Here is a 21,789-nt window from a genome sequence, read left to right on the forward strand (position 1 = left end):
CCAAAACTACCACCCCTATTAGAAAGGCCAATCTAGTTAAAAACAAAGTATATGACAAATACAACATGAAAATTAGAGACATATTTCTGGTTAGATGAAAGGGCCTAATTTTTCAGTCATCTCAACCATTTTCCATATCACAATAATCTCATACTCCTCAAATTTGAAGCCACTTTCCAGTTCACAGCCATCTTAAAATCCTTTTTCATTGTGCAACAATCACAGCCGCTGTCACTCTCATACTAAGTTTTTTAAATGGTATATCAAAGTTTTATTGAGATTTAAAAAAAAAAAAAAAAAAAAAAAAAAGAAACAAAGAAAAGAGAGAATACAAGGTCATAGCCAACTAGAGACCACAAAAATGGCTTCCATCCATTCTTTCATGCATGTTTTTACAATACAAGGATAAATAAGTTATCATCTATTTTATCTATTTGACACCAGCAAAATTTCAGAGCACATATTTTCATGAGTAGGTTAAGAACTTTTACCATCTTCCCAGTTACCTCATCTACAAAGGGACTTAAATCCTCAACATTCATAACAGCGATTAGCAAAAAGGACTGTAGAATCTACATGAGGGCTATTTTGACCAGATTCCATGTATTACTCTGCCTTTGAAAGCTCGACTATAAAGCATCTTATAAAATTTTATGCTGCAAATTGTCAGTCATGAGATATAGGAATTGAATATGCTTCATTTTCGTAAGGAATCAGTTTTACGAATTTACAATTTCTGAAGACTTTTTTTTTCTTTTTTTTTTTTGGGGGGGGGGGGATGCTGTGTTGTACAAAATAATGGTTACCTTTGATGAAGATTTATTCTGGTATGGAGAAACAAATTAATCCAGTGATGAAGCAGAATATTCGACGAGCACGAGTGTTCGTTGAGCTGGAGCTGCTGGAGCTGATTGAAGGACCATCCGCAAGCGACTCGTAAGCTTGTATGTGAAAGTCCACTGCATGGCCATCTCTGACTCCTTCATTTGGCGGACAATGGAGGCCTAGAAGAAGGTGGGGAAGGGAAAGAAATTAAGAAGATAACAATAAAACAAAATCTGAAACTTTATATTAGAATTTCCTCATTCAGCCATATCAACCGATTTTCTCATCATACATTCTACTTCATTAAACGTTCTTAAGATCATAGTCAAAATTTTAAAAATAAAAGTAGTTCTCGATATACCTACCTATATATGTTTTGGAATTTTTGGATTTTTACAAATATTTCAAAAAAAACGAAACATAACTCGTTAATCAAATAAAAGTTTCGTTCCTGGATTTAAAAGAAACATAACAAGAATGATTTTTTTAAAGCAGAATTAAAAAGCTGATTGTAACCAAATAAAGCCTCAGAAATAGAGAAGATTATCTTCAGGCTCACTAGCTCAATAGTAAATAGGTGCAGAGAGAACCTGAATGCGTTTTCCAAGCTGGACTTCAACTACAGTACCAAATGAGATATTACTGGTGAGCGATTTGAGAGGATCAGTGGTTGGAAAGGAGAGCAAAGTTGGGATTTGTGGAGCATACACTAGTCTCCACCTAGCCTGACCAAATTCACCTTTTCCTTCTATTCTAGGCATTAGTTTTTCAAGCGTAGCAGTTGCAAGCTTCTTCAAGGCTAATTGGCCATCACCCTCCAATATTGATTCTGCCAATTGGTTCTCAAATGCCCGAGCAGCCTGATCCAATGATATTATAGGATGTCAGAATAAACTGCCTAACAACCACAATGTCACTCTGAATCTGTTGATTGCAAGTAATGATTGGAACAACTAGATTAAAGGATATTTTCTCAAAGTTAACAGGTCAATAATAGAAAGAGACCACCACATAGGCGCTGCTAAAATTGACAACATGAAGAGAAGCCTAAACATTAACAATTTAAATTATCTGAAGACTGAAAGAAAGATTTGTCCCGAACACTAGGAAGTGAAATTTATGAAACTTAAAATGAATTACACTCGACCATATTACGTCACTAGATATTCAAGCATCTCAGAGAATAATCTGAAAATATAGTTGAATGTAGTAAGAACTACCAAAGCATACAAGAAACCATCCCCTATTTATAATGAACTTAAATGAATTACACACAACCATATAAAATGTAGTATGCATGTCTGAGGATGGTCTCAGAATGTGGTAAGAATTACCAAAGCATACAAGAAACGATCCCCTATTTATAGACTAAGTGGAGCATCAAGTTAACTAATACTGATTAACAACTAAAAAGTAACAAAAAGAAAAAGAGAAAAAACATAACAAAGCGACAACCATCACTCCTAATTACACTACATCAATTCACTCCCTCTAAGAGTAGAAAATAACTTAGATGCTTGGATAGTCAAGCTTAAAAGATAATGAAGTAAAAAATGGTTTCTATTGACGTAATAAACATATACTGTAATCCACAATGGTGATTTAATATGGTATCAAAGTTGGAAGTTCTGTCAAGTCATTGTAAGGTTTCTCAGTTAATATTGATTTTCACATATGGGCCTTTTACAAATTAGGGAGAGAATTGAAGTATTAATATAATTAAATTTACTGTAATCCACTAACTTAAGCTTCTAGGTTCAGTGGTAATTTAACAGTTCCACATCTACTTTTGATGATTCAACAAGCTACAACTGAAAACATCTTCTTTAGACTTTAGCACATAGAGTATCAACTCGATAACTACTTAGTTAATTGAATCTCTGTATAAGTTGATAAGATTATCAAAAAACTATGTTTTAGCAATGAGTGGTTGAAGTAAATTTGAAGTTGTATCTGCAAGACCAAATTCTCAAATTTTATTAACATTAGATTGGGAGGAAGAATTCTTTCGTCCAAGGGTTTATGCCAAGGAAAACCCTCATCTCATTTCCCCATCTTTATAGTGATAATTTCAAGTGAGCTCCTCGCAAAAGTATTCATGAATGTTCACAAAAGTGGTCAAGAGAAAAATGTAGAATTAACCAGCATCAGTTCACGGATGAGATCCCTGTGTTTTGGATTATGAATGAACTTTATCATGTCTATGGGGTCTTGAGCTCATTTAATGCTGCTTTAGGAATGAGGATTAACAGGAAGGGGAAAAAAAACATTATGGCAGATATAAAAATGATTGCATATTAAGTTTCATGTCATTCAAACAGAATCAATTTCCCATATTGTGAGCATGTTGGCATCACACTTATTGAATGTAAAAGATAAAAGGGTATTTTCTACGTGGCTGTGGATCGGTTTGAAAGGGAATTTTTTGGCCTTCTCAATTTTGAAGTTTCCAAGGCAGCATTTAAGGTTGCAAGAAGATAACATTTCTTGGGTAATTTTCAGAAACTACAAAGATGAATTTACTCGGCTGCCGTAAATTTCTCATCTCGGTATTCTTTTTTGCAATTTATGTTGGGATTGATGCCCTAAATCTTGTGGGTCATGTAGTTTGTAATTGTAATGTACAAACAATTTATTTATTTAATAAAATACAAGATGTTTTATTCGACATTTAGTAGCATTAACCCACAAACCAATAAACTAACATCCAAGATTATCTTTTGTAGCTTAAACATGTATGTAGAGACATACAGGTGGATCATGTTTAGGTAATAACCTAAACCTAAATGGTTTGTAGTAGATGGATAAGGCTAGGTACCTTATCCTGCTGACACTACGAATACGGCCCGCTTTGTAGATGTTACAATTGTTGAAAAGTGCTACAAATGATCTGATCCTAATCATTCATGTGGAGACATGTGAGCAGAGTTATTCTATACAAAGGAGTTTGTATAAGACCGGACCACGAAATGGCTAGTCTCATTATATAACACCGTTAATAACAGAGCTTACATTTCACTAGGATGACCATAAGCGACATGACCTGAATCATGAGTGAGTTGTGAACTCCTACCTATGAAGACGGTCCTTTGATTTGTATGGTGAGAGTGGCTAGATCGCCGACTTAATAAGCCAACCATTTTGGGGATTCATCTGATTGAGGAGTTGGGAACACAGCTATACAAGACATAATTCATTTCTTCCCTAACATCTGGGTAAATAGATAAATTGCTCCCTCGATGGTTGATTCTGGGGCTTGAACAATGTGGCGCAACACCCTCTCTTGACCTGAGAGGGGTTTGGTCATAGTTGGACTATGACTTATTGTTCATTAGCGGGATCAGTGGTACTTAACGAGTTAGATGTAACTACATGGGCAAAACGATAATTTTGACCCAACTATACTTACGAGCAATTTGTGAAGGGTCATTGCACTGTTGACTGATTATATCCAATGGACATAGAAATATATCTGTAGTGCGAAGAGGGCAACTGTCGGTCTTTACTGGAGTGACTGGCAGTTAACGGATGTTGAATAATTTAATTAAAAGAGTTTAATTAATTATTCAAGTACCACTAGAGCTTCAATTTACAGGTCTATAAGGTCCCCTCTATAGCTCAATAGGGATTAATGAGAATTAATTTTGGGTTAATTTGAATTGTTCAAATTAATTGACGGAATTAATTATATATGATATAATTAATTTAAATTAATTATATGTGATATAATTAATAATGTATTAAAATTTATTTAGAGAGGAACTAAATTTGAATATGATTCAAGTATTAACTATATGGATGAGATTCATATAACTGAATTTAGTATAAGTGTAATTTATATTAAATACCATGCATTGATGAGAGAATTAAAAACTATAGGTCATGTATTATATATGATATAATATTGTTATTTAAATTAAAATTATTTTTAATTTAATTTTCAAAATACAAGGGAGGGAAATAACTTCCCTCCCCTTCATTCTCTCTAGAAAAAAACGTGAGGAGCGGGGCAATTGAACGAGGGTTTTTCTTCTTCACAGAAGCTCTGTGGAACAGGATTGCAGAAGCTCTCTCTCAATTCTTCTCACAATTTTTTTCTGAGAAATTTCTCCTCTCAAAATCTTCTGACCACACACTCTTGGTATTCTCACCCTACCCTAAGGAGAATACAAAGAAAACAATTGTGGTGGTGTCCTCTTTGTCAGTTCTTGGTTCGAGGGTTCGTGATCAATTCGGAGAAGAGGATTCGTGAAGAAATTCAATTCTTTAAGGGTATGTTATTTCTAACGATAAATTTCTTCTCAATTGCATGCTATAATTTTTCTGAAATTTTGCATGATCTTGTTCTGTGATTTTTTGTATTCTGTGAAAATTTAAAAATAGGGAAGATCCCGCTTCCGCAATGGAACTTCACCATTCCTTCAATTTATATCTTGACTAGCATCGACCAAGCTTCTTCAAGATCTTCAGATTAGTCGTTTATGATATTTTTCCCAGATAGTCCACTTTTTGATAGTGGTATATTTCTATCAAGGAAAATTCTAATATGCCTCAAGTTTTATGGTTGAGTAAATTGCCTCTCAAGAAGGAGCTGAAAAGGCTTTGAGAAGAAATGTTTCAAGTTCATCTCTCTAAGTTCCTTTTTCTCTTCTTTCTTTTCTTTTCTTCTTCCTTTTTTCTTTTTGTTTGTTTTTTTTTTATAAGAAACCATATCCAAAGAGTACAAACAGATTTGATAAACCCCTTTGAAGTGATACATGAAGATCCATGGGGAAACTTGTTGAAGGATTACAAGGAGGAGCATGAGGATGCTTTCGTTTATTTGATGCTGTTCTTCTTTGGATTTTGATTATTCAAATTCTTATTCATCTAAGTAGGATATGAAATTTATTGAGGAATAATCTCGGTTGGCCGTAGTATTATGATGCAGCTGCTATTGGGTCTTATTGTTGTCGAATCATGGTTGTCTTCATGTTCATTCTTTTAATTAGTCTAGTAGTATTGTGGCTTGTTGATCTTCTTCTGTGGATTTTCTTTCTTTTTCTTCGTTTTTGGTTGCCATTATGATTGTTTTGTCACCCTCTGTTTTTCTTGACAACATCTTTGACGGCCATCCTTTCTCTCTGGCTTGCTTTTAATCTAGTGTTTTTTGGTTCCTATGGCTAGAAAGGAATGGTCGACACCTTTGGGATTCTTCTTCCTCCTTTAATAGTTTTATGGACTTGATTTTGTCCCCTGCCTTGTATTAGTGTAAATGTTATTGGCCTTTTTCTGATTAAAAGCACGTAACCAAAAAGATTTAATAATCTATAAGTTTCCTTAACACCCAAATGTTGTAGGGTCTATTTCATGTGTTGTATTGGTGTAAATTCTAGCAACCTTTTTTTTCCCACTTTTTTTTAACCATTGAATCACTGATTTCATTTAAATGGTTTAAATGTTAATATTTTGTCGGTTGGCTTTGTGGTTAGTGGTTTCTGGTTTTGATTAAACATTTTACATGTTAAACTTTTCTTCTTCTGTCGGTGGGTTTTGTGGTTAGTGGTAGGGTTTTGGTCAGTGAGTTCTTTGGTAGTATTTTTTTTAAAAAAAGAAAAAAACCTCTTCATTAAGATAATGAAAGATGTTACAATATAATTAAGAGGACACAAAAGCAATATAAAAGGATCAGTAAGTTGTTCTTTGGTAGTCTTTTAAATAATAAAATTATATTATAGTATACATACTAGACTAGTATATTATATCTCAAGATTTTGTGAGTTGAGATATATTTTAAATTTTAGTTTACTTTATATTCTACTTTATTATTAATTTATAGTATTATGTAAATTGAAATTTATTATATTAATTTTTTTTTAAATGATGTTTTATTATTTGATATTTTTAATATTTAGATTATTTTACCATTTATTAGTATTAATCATTAAGGTTTTGACATGTATATAAATTCATATTCTACCTATATTATTTATTTGTTTATTTATTTATTCATTGTGCCTCACTTCACTCATGCGTCATCTTTTTTTCGTCTCTCGCCTTCAGGCGATCAAGGGACTTGCCGCCATGAGGTGTGGCTCGCACTTTGAAAACATTGACGGATATTTTAAAAAAAAAAAGGAATACCTCGGTGGGTGAGAGAGCATCTTGTTCCACAGAACGGGTTGACGTCACCACCAATTTGTCTTGCCATTTGCTTGCCCGACTTTGTATTCTAATCTGCCACTCGGAACCGACTAAAGCTAAATCTAGCATAGGATCTAACCCATTTTCAGGTTCAAAAGTTGCTATATTTAGATGCTCCCGTTTCAGTCTTACCTGCATGGGTTAAGGTTAATATCAGCTTCTTTTGTTTAGAAAAAGAACCAGTATGGTAAAGATTTGATGATACCTGGGTTGCAAGAAGATTTACGTCACCATTATCGAAAGTTAAAGTTCCTTTTGGTTTAATACTTTTAGCATGAGCACGCCCGTTAAGCTCAAGCTCTCCACTAACAGCAAAGTTGAGAATCAAAGGATAAAGAATTCTTAATTCTGGTCCAAGAACAACCTTCAAATTACCAAGGTAGACGTCGACACTAGGTTTAATGTTTAAATTTCTGGACTCCTTTTCAATGTCAGCTGCTTTATCTGATAAGGAGCGAAATAAACAATACATAATTAAAAAGAAAAAAAAGGCATAATAGTTTATTTGTATTTCCAATAATTTACATTTAAGAACTCATATGAATACACAGTTTATGTAAATTTTCATATGAAGTCATGAAATTAACCGGTCAAACTACGTAAAATTCTTACAGAGGAAAGAATTTATACTAAAATAGAACTTCATGCTGTCATAATGTTGGCTGAATTATGTAGTACTTAATTTGAAAGCTTGATAGATGTGAAATTTTGGCTGGAATTGTTTGTCCGTTCCTGATGAAGTTTGTGACGTGCATGGGTTGTCTAAAGGAGGCTTAAAGGTCTTTTTTCCTTACCATCTTGATGCAACGGACTTGGCAGATTTTCACTGCCGACAGCTCGTGTTCCTATCAAACTTAAAAAAACCCATTTTGCAGACTCAAGTTCCAAATAGGTGTGAAGCTCCTCAGAGGAAGATTCTTTCTTTCCAGCTGGTTTGCTGTTCTGTTCGGAGGTTCTTGCTTCCTGGGAGAGGATCTCTTTTGGTTTTCTGTAGTTTGTTTTCGGGTTTTCTTTGGCTTTTAATTAGTTAGTTGCTGGTTAGTTTGTTGTTTTGGAGTTTTTGGTTAGTCTTTTTGCTGTTTAAGTGGCTGCTGTTTTGACCTCCCCTCCCCCCTCCCAAAAAAAAAAAAGAAAGATAAAAAACCCACTAACCAAAGGACTCAAAGTCAATGCTGTACAATTTTTCCTTTCTAAATGCAAACACTTTTTATTGCAAATCCATGTCAAAGTTGGGGCATTTTTATAAATAAAAAATTAGAACATTATCCTTCTTTATGTACGAATGCAACAACAAAGTACAGATATGGAAAATACAAATATCACCTCGGGGTGCATGGAATCTAGTTTTCAATGTTGTAGATTCCGAATTGAAAAACGAAGCATATTTAGAAGCAACTACTTGGTTCGAACTGCCAGGAGGAAGACTGAACTGGTCTGATACCACTTTATTAAATGAAGCTGCTCCACTACCCTTATCATGTGGTAGATATGCTTCTCCGCGACTCAATTGAATATTTCCAGAGATGTTTGGTTGCAATATTGACCCAGTAATTTGCATTAGAGAGTCAACTTGGCCACTACAATTTTGAAGAAACAGATAAATATTTTAGTTTAATGGAAAAGGAGCGGAGCAAAATCAATAACTGAAGAAAGTTTTGTATGATTCGTTAAAGGAATGAATGTACAAAAGAAAAAGGCTGCGCATAGGAGGCTGCAAAGCATAAAGCAAACTACCCAAAAAAAAAAAAGGATTTAGTAAAGAACGCTTTGAAGAGAACATTGAAGTGTGCTTTTCTGTAACTACTCTACTGCTACCATCAACCTAAAGAGTAGAAGGCTTTCAACCTTCCTCTGGGAAGAGGGATGCCTTCTACCTTTGTCCCCCAGGCCGTTTCTCTTGGCAACATTCTTTTGAATGAAATCCTTTATTTATCATTAATAAACAATAAATAAAGAACAAAAATAATAAAATAAAGAACATTGAAGTGTGATATACTCCAAATCCCCTCCCAATACTAGAAAATAACATCTCGAAATATTATCCTAAATCTTTCTAACTAGATATTCCAAATAATAGCAAAAAACGACTTGTTCACTGAAGAATCTGCTCACTGTTATGGAGGAAGATCAGTATGCACTTTACTCCATCATGTCTTGGCAATCTTCGTTAGGAGCTAATATACGCTGAACATTTCAAAAAATCAGAGCCAAATTTCCATAGTAATATAAAACCTCCATAACACATTATCCAGGCCTAATATCTCAAAGCCTTCTTGTACAGTATGCACCACCAGGGTCTCAAAAGTATAGAGGAAGATCTTTGGAAAAATGAAGAGAAAAGCCTAAACTTCTTTGAAATCCGAAACTTTCAAAGAGAGCCAAATAAAGGGGAATCAGAAGAGGTGGAATGGATCAACAAACGAGAAAGAAGAGATTTATTTGAAAGAGTGCTAGAAGGCTAGCGAAAACATGTTAGGAAATAATATAGCTAGGGAAGCCAAACTCTATGTAACATAATAAGAATGGATAAATCTTGAGATTCATGTTGATGTCACATAGAGGTCCAAACTTCTTATGTTCGGCTAAAGAGAGCATCGTTCTTCCTAACATGCTCTCAAAAATGAAACAGAGCTGGTTCAATTTTTTTGTCCATTCTTTTTTCCTTTTTTTTTTTTTTTTTTTGGTATAAGAACAATTCACTGATATGTACAAGGGAAAACCCCAAGCAAATTACAATATAGATCGTCAATGACTGACTAAAAAAGGATAAAATGAAATGAGTGAAAGGGTGCTTTAGTTTACTCCAAGAACCGAGCACTAGAAGAAAAAGTATCATTAAATAGCCTTCCGTTCACCCCATAAGCACCAAAAGAACGCACGAAGAAAGGCCAACCAAATCGTCTTCTTATTACTACCAAAAGGATGACCCACGAATAATGAAACTAAAATATCATAAATGTTAGTAGGACAAGTAAAAGACTAGCCAAATGCAGGCAAAATAAGATCCCAAAAGCTGGTAGCAAAAGAACAGTGGAAAAATAGATGGGTCGGCGATTAATCATGCTTGTGACACATGACACCAAGAGAGAGAAAGAGACATATAAGGCATACGTTGCTGTAAACGGTCAGCAGTATTAATGGCACCCCAACTGAGCTCCCAAAGAAAGATTTTCATTTTTTTGGGATATCTATCTTTCCAAATCACCATATAAAGATTAAAGACAGGATTCATGTCACCCACCAAATTGGCCTCTAAGAGATTTAATAGTAAAATCCATTGAAGGATCAAGCGGCAGCCACAGACAAGTATCGAGAGAGGAACGCAAACGAATAGAGGCCAGATAAATGGATAATGAAGCCCATTTAGCAGTCTCCAATTCAATAAGATTACGACGTAAGTTCAAATTCCATGCAGACGTAGAAGGGATCCAGGCATTAGCAACAGTAACCTCAGGCTGCTGTACAAGACGAAAAAGCCTCGGATAAGCATTGGTAAGAACACCACAACTAAGCCAAGAGTCATGCGAAAAAGACGTAGAAGCACCATCACAAATACGACGATTAATCCGATTGGCAACCAAGTCGATAAAATGACAAATGTACCTTCATGGAGCTTTGGAAGAACCACCGGAGATGGGAGAGGGCCAAACACAATCAAAAGAATAATACTTAGCAACAATGAGATTCCTCCATAAGGCATCATGCTCAAATAAGAATCGCCAAGTCCATTTTGCAAGAAGAGTAGAATTTCGATGTTTAAAATTTTCAATGCCAAGGCCGCCTAATAATTGAGGACGTTGAGAAATCACCCAATTCAAATTATGAAAGCCTTCATCACTATGAGAACCTTCCCAAAAGAAGCCATGAACCAATATATCAAGGCAATTAATAACAGAGGGAGGAGCTTGAAACAAAGATAAATAATAAGTAGAGAGGCTAGAAAAAGTGGCTTGAATGAGCGTGTTTGTCCCCTTTTGAAATGTATGCATACTTCCAATTATGAAGTTTATGTCAAAATCTTTCCACCATAGGCTGCCAAAACAAAACAGACTTAGAATTGCCACCCAAAGGAAGCCCTAAATAAGATGTAGGCCAAAAACCTCGTTTACACCCAAAAGAATGGAGACCATTCAAAATTAGAGTCTGAAACATGAATCCCAAGGAGTTCACTCTTAGCAAGATTGATTTTAAGCCCTGAAGCACATTAAAAAATGTGGACAATGTCAAACAAGTTTTGTATGGTAGATCTCTCAACAGTAGAGAACAACAAAGTGTCATCAGCAAATTGTAAATGGTTCAAAGAAAAAGCCGATTGACTGATAGGATAAGCAACAGTAAGACCCAATGCGGAGCTATGATCAAGAAGACGACTCAGACAATCAGCAACTAAAATAAATAAGAAGGGAGAGAGAGGGTCCCCCTATCTTATGCCACATGAGGGAATAATCTTGCCACGAGGGCGACCATTAATAATGGAGTAATTCGCACTAGTGATGCAACCTTTGATCCAAGTGTGCCAGTGACAACCAAAACTTTTAATCTAAATAATGGAGTCAAGAAAGTCCCAATCAACAATATCAAAGGCCTTCTCAAGGTCAAGTTTTAAGACAACCCTTAGTTTTTTTCCTAAAGGTCCAATCATCAATGAGTTCATTAGCCATCAAGGAAGCATCAAGAATCTGTCTATTAGCCACAAAAGCAAGCTGATTGGCAGCAATGGTGAAAGGAAGAACCTTCTTCAGACAATTTGATAAAACACGAGCAATAATCTTGTAAGCACATGGAATGAGACTAATCGGACGATAATCAAAAACAGATTTAGAGTCAACTTTCTTAGGAATCAGGTAGATATAAGTCTCATTCAGCCTAACATTAATAATCCCAAATCATTAATAAGTAACATCAAATCAGATTTAATAGTAGTCTAGAAAAACTTGAAAAACTCAGCTGTAAAACCATCAGGGCTACGGGATTTACTAGTGCCAAGGGAGGCAGCTGAAAAAACCTCATCTTCAGTAAAACCTCATTTTTTTCCATTGATCTTATGATTCAAAAATGTTTTTCGAACATTTTTATCCATTCTTCTAATGAATCTCAAAAATGGATTAAAAATAAGAAAGTTATGCAGCCACATTGTAGGAATCCAATCCAAACATCAAGGAAAAACAGATGTACAAATTCAATACCGAGCATCCACAACCTTTTCATACATCATAGAGTACTTGAAAGTCATAATTAATTAGAGAAGGAACCTGAAAATATTCTTCGCTCGTACTTCCAAAACTTCACATTTTAAATCAATCTTGTCACCAAGGGATGCTTCACTGGATCTAAGGGGCAGATTCCCCTTCACAATCAACTTCCCTCTTCGGCTTACACGACTTTCCAAGGAATTGATGCAAAGCCTATTTGATCTTACATGGACCGTACCACCAAAGTTGATGAGTGGTTTAGGGAGCACGGGAGAAGATATTGAAGCCCTGTGGAAAGATGCAGATCCATCGAGTACTGGTTCCTCGATCGTCCCCCTTACCTATTTTTAGAGCATATGAAATTGAACTACAGTCTATAAGAAATTAGATGATATAAACCCATGATGTAATTTGGAGTGTGCTCACCTGAAGTAAGATGTCAGCATTTCCATGAAGCCAGTTGACATGAGGAGACAAAGCTGTTAGTAACAGCATGCCTCCATCTTTAATATCTGCATCAATCCTAACTTCACCTACATCCAAAAGATTCCAGTTTAATCCTTTAAGGCCTTCAGCCAATTGAGTATTCCAACCTTCTTCATTTCTCTCTCTAGAACTTTTTCTATCATTGAACTTATCCCTGACCTTTTCCTTCCCCCAAGCATGAACCAAAGTTGCCCTACTTGTATCTGTTTCCACTTCTTCCACCTCTCCCATGCTATTTTGGACAAACATCACAGGAATGCTCCCTTGAACATGTACATGCCCATTTTGGATAATTGGTTCGAATTTTGCATTGAACAAAAAACGGCTGCTTGAGGTAAGGGAGGCAACAACTTCAGCACGACCAAGATCAATGCCACCAATGGCACCATCAAGGAGCCTTACTTGCACATCACATTCTGGTTTTGCAAGATTGCCTCTGAGATCCCCCTCCATGTGCAGTATACCTCTAATTGGAGCAACAAGTTGCCTCAATGAGTGAACAAGATCTTTTGCTGAAGATTCAATTACCTGAACCACAGTAGGAACTAGACTGACAGGAAAATTTAGAACGGCAAAGTGAAGATTAGTTATAGGGCCAAACAAAGTTCCATCTGCATGAATTGTGGCATTATCCTTCTGGATGAAAATTTTTTCTAGCCGCAAACCATCATTATTGCTGTATGCACCAACAGCCAAAACACGCTGCGTTTTGTAGGTTCCCCACTCCCAGTCCTCCCCATGGAAGTCAAACTCTGCCTGAGAAAACCACCAAGGAAGGAGGATCATTCTTAGAAGCCAATCGATCCAAATTCAACACAATGAATTCTTTGCAGCAATGATATGGATTTCTATTGTTAATCTAAAAGAAACGCATGCAGTTTCCACAATTAACTCAATAAAATATTGAACTTTTGACATCATTTATTTCAGGAGGTGTGCAGCTGCTTATTTAGTCAATTAGGACATGGTTCAAACAGTAACATAGTTTCAGTTCATCAACTTAACTTTCAACCAGAACGTTTAAAGCCACATAATTCAAAGGCACCATCGCTAATAATTGGACACGGAAAGAAAGGGAAACAAACTTTGTATGGCCTAAAATTATAAATTTATAATTCAAGATCTACCATCGTATCCCCATTGCCTCCACCACTTGCATCAAGAGAGCCACGCCAGCAGCCTCTGAGTTCAGATAAGCCTGGAAGAGATAAATCTTCAAGGACGATTTCATCTGATAGAATAAATTGCCTTCGTATCACCTGGAAAAGTAAGGTAAAGACAAAACATGGAGTTTTGAATGTATATCCTCAGTGCAGCTGAAGACAAGATCATTGATCAAGAAAAGAAACAAAGACATTTCTGGCAAGGTACTACAGACTACTGAGTGATAAATGCAAGTCATAAATAGTTAAAATATTGCTGCTTTCGATCATTCTATCAAAAAGTACCTCGATCAGATCTTGAACACTTTCAGTGTATAATCCAACAGCTTGCAAACTTTGAATAAAAAGATCCTGCATTTGATAGCAAAATTAGAAATTTATCAAGTAACGATAATACACTTCACATACAAAAATACCCACAAATTAAAAACTCCATCATTTTCCACTTTCTTGCAAGGTAAACTTTTACTTATCAACTTTATTTTTTGTTGGTCTATATTGTACGATACTAATAAAAGCAGGCCATAATAGTATTGTTCTTCGATTTTACCTTTTTTTTCCCTAGATATAGAACAAACACTTAATTAATAACCACACAAAATAAAAGAGTTCCACTGCAGGGGATGAGATCGAACGCAAAAGGATGTGTCCATAGGCAAGGTTTTTCTTCATTGTTCTACTGCTCTTATGCTAGTGATCTTTAGGCGAGGTTCTTAAACCGTTTCAGGGGTTTCCTCAAGATGAGACATAAAACAATAAAAAAGATATATATATATATATATATATATATAGAGAGAGAGAGAGAGAGAGATAAAAGGCCAAGAACAAAACAGACTGGCAAGAATCAACGAGTTATGGGATTCTATTAAGCTTTTTGCATCCTTTTGGTACTCTCAATATTTTTTGTAATTATAATCTTGTAAAGATTATGGCCAATTGGGGATCATTTTTGTATCCCCCTTCTATTAATTATTTAAAAAAATTAACATCTTCAATTTTAAAATAAATAAATATATTTATATTTATACACACACATACACATATATACATGTATGTATAACAAAATTAAAAAGAGAGCATCCATAGAGGTTAGAAAGAGACCATCAAATTGTAACTAATAAAGAATGCTACAAAAGTAAAACTTTCTTTGGAGAGCATACCACCTAGAAATAGGGACAATAACTAAATCCCACAAAAGAATAAAGTCTTTATCTACCTGTCCTAATATCCTAATATTTTTGTCCAGCTATAGAACCTGTCCACATTCCTTCCTAAAACCTTTTACGCAAAAGAGAGTGACCAAAAAGACCATGGACAAGGAACAACATGGAATCCGAACTCTGCAAGTCAACTCAATCCACCCTGCCCCCTATCTATCAAATAACCCTCTTCTGATGCCCAAAGATGGGAAAAGTAATCTCATGACTACAAAGAAATTACAAATAGGAGGTGCTAAGTTCTTCCTCCTATCCTTATGTAAAATGCATCAATTAAGATATAGCATATATGTGTAAAGATCTACAACCCCTTAAATCTTATTTAAATTTTTTTGTTGCAAATTGGAAACACCTTTTGTATTCCCTATGAATGGGACCTCATTTCGTACCTCTTTGGATTATTTCATTCATCAATGAAGGGTCTCTTATCCAAAAGAAAGAAATACCCATATAAAGATTTCTTCGTACTTCAAATTTGAATGTCCTACTATGGAAGCCAAAGAAATAAAGCCTTCCACAAATGTTATGGCCATTTCCATCAAAATGCTAGACGTCAATTTGACAAAAAAAAATGACATTATTTTACCCCATACATGGAACCTTAAAATAATAATATTATAATAAAATAAAGAATTAAAAAAATTAAAGATTTTAAAAAATTAAAACTATAAATAAATAAATAAAAGGACATGCCTTAAGGTAGAGCTATGGTTGAAGTTTTAAGCAGATATAAGTTTCTTGATCACATTTTTAGAAGATAATAAGAAGAAAAATCAATCTAAGAATAAATACTTATACTGCACCAAGACAAATCAATCTTGTACAGTAAAGAGGAGATAACCTTGGATCTTGAGTGAACCGAAGGATCTGTACTTCGCGAAAGAAGGCGAGCCAGTGGAAGCATCTCAGCAACCTCAGCCATAGGAACTTCCAGTCTCATCCTCCATCTTCCCATGGAGGATATGACACTGCTCAGATGGGAAGCCATTGCCTTTTTCAAAAATCCACTACCTTCCTTACCAGAAACATTTCGATCACGGCTTCCAGGAAGCACGTATTCACCTTGAAGCTCATAACGACTGTTGCTTTGCTCTAGAATAGTTTTCTCGATGGTGATCTAAAGATGCATATGGGTGAAGTACACATCATTAGATAATTAATAGCAGGTACAAAGTATGAAAGCTCAAATACTTGAATATAATTAAGAGATAGAAACATATAAGGAAAGGGCCCAAAAAGTTATTTTTGCTTATGCTTTTAGCCGCTAGTAATTAAGCGTCCTTCCTATGCTAAGCTTCCTCTCCTTGTGCGGAGCTTCCCTTCTTTTGACATATATGATCATTGAGCAATTAGTTGTTTGGTTCAAATTTTTGATAGAATTAGGATGCTTGATAACCAAATAACTCGACATAAGATGTCTACTAGTTATATGTTTGTGTGACAACTGATGTAGCCTAAAGCAATAGGAGAACTCCAAGAATCAAAGTGTTTATTATAAATCAAAAGTTGTCAATACAAGAAGACAATCTAATAGAGAATTGGAAAGTAAACTAATCTTAATTCTAACTAATATAGAAAAACTAATTCTAATCCTAATAAACCAAGGAAACTAATCCTAATTCTAATCAATCATGGAAATTAATCCCAATCCTAATCAATTAAGGATTTTACCATAATATCCTAATTTATCTTAATCCTACTACATCATTCGATCCCTCCAAAAAAAAACTCATCCTCGAGTTTTAAAACGAAAATTAAGGTTAAAAATAAAAAAGTAAGCCACTCAAACGGACACATCTCTAAACATCATGCACCAATACCAACCAATTTTCACGAGCCACGCTAATATATCAAATATTTGATTCTTGAAAGGGAAAATTATGTCCATGAATGAACCCAAGAATTAAGTTTTTCAAAAAAAATCCTACAATCAAAATATATGCAAGACTCCTCAAAGAATGGAGGAAAAGGTTTTTCAATTTTCTTCGAATTAAGTTGCCCATGAGTATCTTTTTCTTCCACATTAGAAGAATTCACATCCCCCCAATATTTCCTCTTATATAATCTTGATCTTGGTTGTTCTTGAAAGATTCTTGATAAATCTTGGACATTCTTGCATACCATTGGTGTTGTTGATTTTCTTGCTGTCTTTCTTGGTGGCCAAGGCTAATTTTGGCTCTATTCTCTTGTGGTGGAGGTAGTTGTGGTTGATTGTGTACCTCAATTAATTGATCTAACAGAATAGACACATTCTCTGCAGCAGCCTCATCTTCTTGAACACCTCCATCATTGATTTCATCGATTAATTGTTCCTCATCATCTGGTTCGAATTGAGCAACCTTCGTGTTAGTCCGAACGATTTTTTCTTTTTCCAACACATGCTCCTCTTCGATCTTTCTACCTTCCTTATTCGACTCGTCTTCATTTGATTTTTGTTTTCTTCTACTCTGTTCATTTTATGCGCAATTTCACAATCCATTTGGATGAGTTCTTGATCTTCTTGAGTGATTAAATGTAATTCTTTATGGTTTCTTGAAAAATCTTATAATTATGCCTTTCTTGAATTTTTCCCAAAAGAACCCAAATTTCATCCATTCTCTTTCGAAAGTCCTCCTGATAGATGTTTTTATTTGAATATTTTTGTTTTCTTCAAAATGTTTCGACCTCCAAATTTGTGTTAGAATGATTCATGGATGTTCTTCAATGTTGATTACAATAATTTCTTTCACACTCTAAATCATTTTTTGAATCATCTAACTTCCAATTCTTATGTCGATTTCTTGAGAAACCGGTTTGATTGGATCATCGAGCTCTTAATTGATAATGCTGCTTTGTTATTCCATTTCAAACTACATTAGAATCTTCATCGGAAGGGCTAGAATCAGTATGTGGATAATGATAAGTTCTTTTAGAAAATTGAGCATGGGCCAAATTATTATATTGGAATTCTTCATTTGAATCACTTGAGTCAGAATTCCAACACTACTTTTGAAGTAAATTTGATTTTCTTGTCTATACTATACCAATTGCTATATTTTTCTTCGACGTCTTCCTTGATCAGCAATATTCCATTCTTACAAAATCTTGGAAAAAAAAAAAAAAAGTTTTGGTATCTTCTTTCTTTTCTAGAATTTAAAGAGTTCCCCTATATACATGTGGACTGTTCAACAACGAGCACAACTCACAAATTTCCATATGGCTACTCTGATACCAAATTGATGTAGCCTAACGAGATAAAAGAAGAACTTTATCCAAGAATCAAATCAAAGTCTTTATTACGAATCAAAAGTTGTCAATACAAGAAGATAATCTCTCTATTTATAGAGAATTGGAAAGTAAACTAATCTTAATCAAAGAAACTAATTCTAATCCTAATAAACCAAGGAAACTAATCCTAATTCTAATGAGTCATGGAAATTAATCCCAATCCTAATCAATTAAGGATTTGACCATAATACCCTAACTTATCTTAATCCTAATACATCAACAACTTTAAAATTTCTATTACTAAAGCTTATCTACTAAATCAATTTACCTCATTAAAATTAATCAATCAATTTTAATTGTCTTTATTAATTACTAATTCATATGATATTAATATATTTTTCCAATTTAAATGAATTTAAAAATTAATTATAGTAACCTCAATATGACCCTATCCATTAAAAATGAAAGTCATTCAGTAATTAATTGAATCACTTCAAATTTTGTATTGATCAAAATTAAATATGCTGACTCTGATATAATTTTATCCAGTAAAGCTTTAATCTAGTCTGCATAAATTAATTAATTATTCTTGAAAAGTTAGAGAAGAAAAAGAAAACACCAAAGTTACGTGGAAAACCCTAGACCAGGGAGAAAAAACCACGATAAGAGTTTTTATTTTAATTCAGATACACAATACACAATATAGGAACAGGTATAAATAACCAAACAATGAGAAACCCTAGACGTATAAAAGAAAAAAACGCCCTTAGGGCTAAAATATAATTTCAACACTCCCCCTCAAGTTGGGGCGTAGATATCAATGAGACCCAACTTGCTAACATAGGTGTCAAAAGTCTGTCTAGGTAATCCTTTGGTGAGAACATCCGCAACTTGTTGGTTGGAAGGAACATAAGGAATGCAAATGCTACCGTTATCCAGTTTTTCTTTGATGAAGTGTTGATCAATCTCAACGTGTTTGGTTCTGTCATGTTGAACCGGATTGTTTGCAATATTAATGGCAGCCTTGTTATTGCAGTAAAGTCTCATCGGGTCATGACTTTCTTGATGTAGATCTACCAGAATCTTCTTCAACCAAATCTCTTCACACATACCCAAGCTCATAGCCCTGTATTCGGTTTCGGCACTGCTTCTAGCCACGACACCTTGCTTCTTACTTCTCCAGGTAACTAAGTTTTCCCACAAAAAGGTACAATATCCTGAGGTAGATTTCCTATCTGTAACAGAACCGGCCTAGTCAGAATCTGTGTAGGCCTCGATACACCTTTTATCATGCTTTCTAAAAACCAAGCCCTTTCCAGGAGAAGACTTCAGATACCTTGGGATCCGTGTGACTGCCTCCATGTGTCTTTCATACGGAGCCTGCATGAACTGACTGACCAAGCTAATTACATATGATATATCAGGTCTGGTATGTGACAGATATATCAGTTTCCCCACAAGCTGTTGATATCTCTCTTTGTTTACAGGAACATCATCTGCTGACTCTATCAGATTGAGGTTGGCTTCTACAGGTGTATATGCAGGTTTACACCCTGTGATTCCAGTCTCTCTCAACAAATCGAGTATGTATTTCCTCTGAGATACTGAGATTCCTTCTATTGATCTTGCTACCTCCATTCCTAGGAAATATCTCAAGGTACCAAGATCTTTTATCTCAAACTCATCTGCCATTCGTCGTTTCAACCTGTCAATCTCTGTTGAATCATCTCCTGATAGTATAATATCGTCAACATAGACAATCAAGACTGCTATTTTCCCTGGTGCTGACTTCTTGGTGAACAAGGTGTGATCTGAATGCCCCTGAACAAACCCCTGAGATTTAACAAACGTGGTGAATTGATCGAACCAAGCTCTAGGGGACTGCTTCAGGCCATATAAGGATTTTTTTTAATTTGCACACCTGATTGCCAAACTGTGCTTCAAACCCTGGAGGTGGGTTCATATAAACCTCTTCTTCCAGTTCACCATTCAGGAACGCATTTTTTACATCCAACTGATGGAGAGGCCAGTCTTGATTAACAGCCATAGAAAGGAGAACACGAATAGTGTTAAGTTTTGCCACAGGTGAGAAGGTTTCTGAGTAATCCACTCCACACGTCTAAGTGAATCCTTTTGCAACCAATCTGGCCTTATATCTGTCGAGAATTCCATCTGACTTGTATTTGACAGTGAAAACCCACTTACACCCTACGGTTTTGTGACCTCTCGGAAGACTAACCAGATCCCACGTTTTGTTAGTCTCAAGGGCCCGCATTTCCTCCATAATTGCCCCTCGCCATTAGGAATTTCCAGAGCCTTGTGCACATTACCTGGAATTATCACATTATCCAGGCTAGTGGTGAAAACTCTAAATTTCGTAGACAGGTTACTGTAAGACAAGAAGTTTGTCATAGAGTGTTTGGTACACGACCTAGTACCTTTTCGCAGAGCTATCGGCAAATCCAAGGTAGCATCAACCTCAATCTCATTGGTCTTGTCAACCTGTTGATCTGTACCCAACTGTTGTTTATTTTCAGTCCCCTGAACACCACTTGGCGCTTCATTACTATCATCATCCCTGACTTCACTTCCATCATCCCTGACTTCGCCTGAGCCCCCTATATCACCTTCAACATACTCATTATGACTAGGGGTGCCTTGAACCTGAACTGGTTCCGGTTCTGACTCTTAAACACCTTCCGGCGAAGCAACAGGGGAAACAGTTTCAGGAACTATTTCCTATCAAAGATGCTTCCTATAGTAGGTTATCCAAGGCACTTGTTTTGTAGGGAGGATAGGTTCATTTGTTTCAGGGATAGGTTCGGGAAACAAGTCTAAGGGAACAGAGTAGGTGGAAGTGTTAGCCTCTTCACTCGAAGTCTCCCCTTGAAGAGGACTAACGGGAAAGAAGGGCTTGTCCTCCAGAAATGTGACATCCATGGTGACAAAATACTTTCGAGAGGAAGGTTGAAAGCACTTGTAGCCCCGTTGATGGAGCGGATACCCAACAAAGACACATTTTTGGGCCCTAGGTGCAAATTTACTTTGGTGAGGACCATGATTACGGACGAAAACGGTGTACCCAAAAACCCTAAGAGGAACATCAAGGAAAAGGCGAGTGGACGGGATGGATTCTTTAAAATGTTCTAAGGGGGTTTGGAATTTGAGCACGCAGGAGAGCATCCGATTTATGAGATGGGCTGCAGTAAGAACAGCATCCCCCCATAGATACAAGGGTAAGGATGTAGGTATCATGAGGGATCGAGCTACTTCAATGAGGTAGTGATTTTTCCGTTTGGCCACTCCATTCTGCTGAAGTGTATAGGCACAGGAATTTTGGTGGACGATTCCTTTAGAGTTTAAGAACTCGCGAAGGGTCTGATTAACAAATTCACGCCCATTGTCACTTCGAAGAATAGCGATTTTGGTATTGAACTAGGTTTCGACGGTTGTGTAAGACTGTTGAAAGACCGTCGTAACTTCAGACTTGTCTGTAAGAAGAAACACCCATGTAAG

General features: G+C 35.6%; 1 protein-coding gene across 2 annotated transcripts in view; it reads right to left on the bottom strand.

Annotated features, from left to right (window-relative positions):
- Window positions 1-351: 351 nt before the first annotated feature.
- EMB2410 (embryo defective 2410) overlaps window positions 352-21,789 on the bottom strand; it is a 41,585-nt gene continuing 20,147 nt past the window's right edge. Inside the window, exons 14-24 of one of the 2 annotated variants that reach the window (XM_039041845.2) lie at window positions 15,908-16,183; window positions 14,135-14,200; window positions 13,814-13,945; window positions 12,627-13,442; window positions 12,261-12,541; window positions 8,332-8,585; window positions 7,214-7,452; window positions 6,949-7,140; window positions 1,416-1,685; window positions 807-1,004; window positions 617-656 (exon numbers count right to left, since the gene is read on the bottom strand). In XM_039041845.2, coding sequence (XP_038897773.1) covers window positions 843-1,004; window positions 1,416-1,685; window positions 6,949-7,140; window positions 7,214-7,452; window positions 8,332-8,585; window positions 12,261-12,541; window positions 12,627-13,442; window positions 13,814-13,945; window positions 14,135-14,200; window positions 15,908-16,183 — 2,688 coding nt within the window. In that variant the 3' untranslated portion in view covers window positions 617-656; window positions 807-842. Of the gene's footprint in view, window positions 1,005-1,415; window positions 1,686-6,948; window positions 7,141-7,213; window positions 7,453-8,331; window positions 8,586-12,260; window positions 12,542-12,626; window positions 13,443-13,813; window positions 13,946-14,134; window positions 14,201-15,907; window positions 16,184-21,789 lie in introns of both variants that reach the window. The other variant, XM_039041844.2, reaches the window with a different exon arrangement.

This window comes from Benincasa hispida, chromosome 9 (assembly GCF_027475165.1).
Source record: "Benincasa hispida cultivar pf3 chromosome 9, pf3_genome.v1.1, whole genome shotgun sequence".
Classification (NCBI taxonomy): Eukaryota; Viridiplantae; Streptophyta; class Magnoliopsida; order Cucurbitales; family Cucurbitaceae; genus Benincasa; species Benincasa hispida.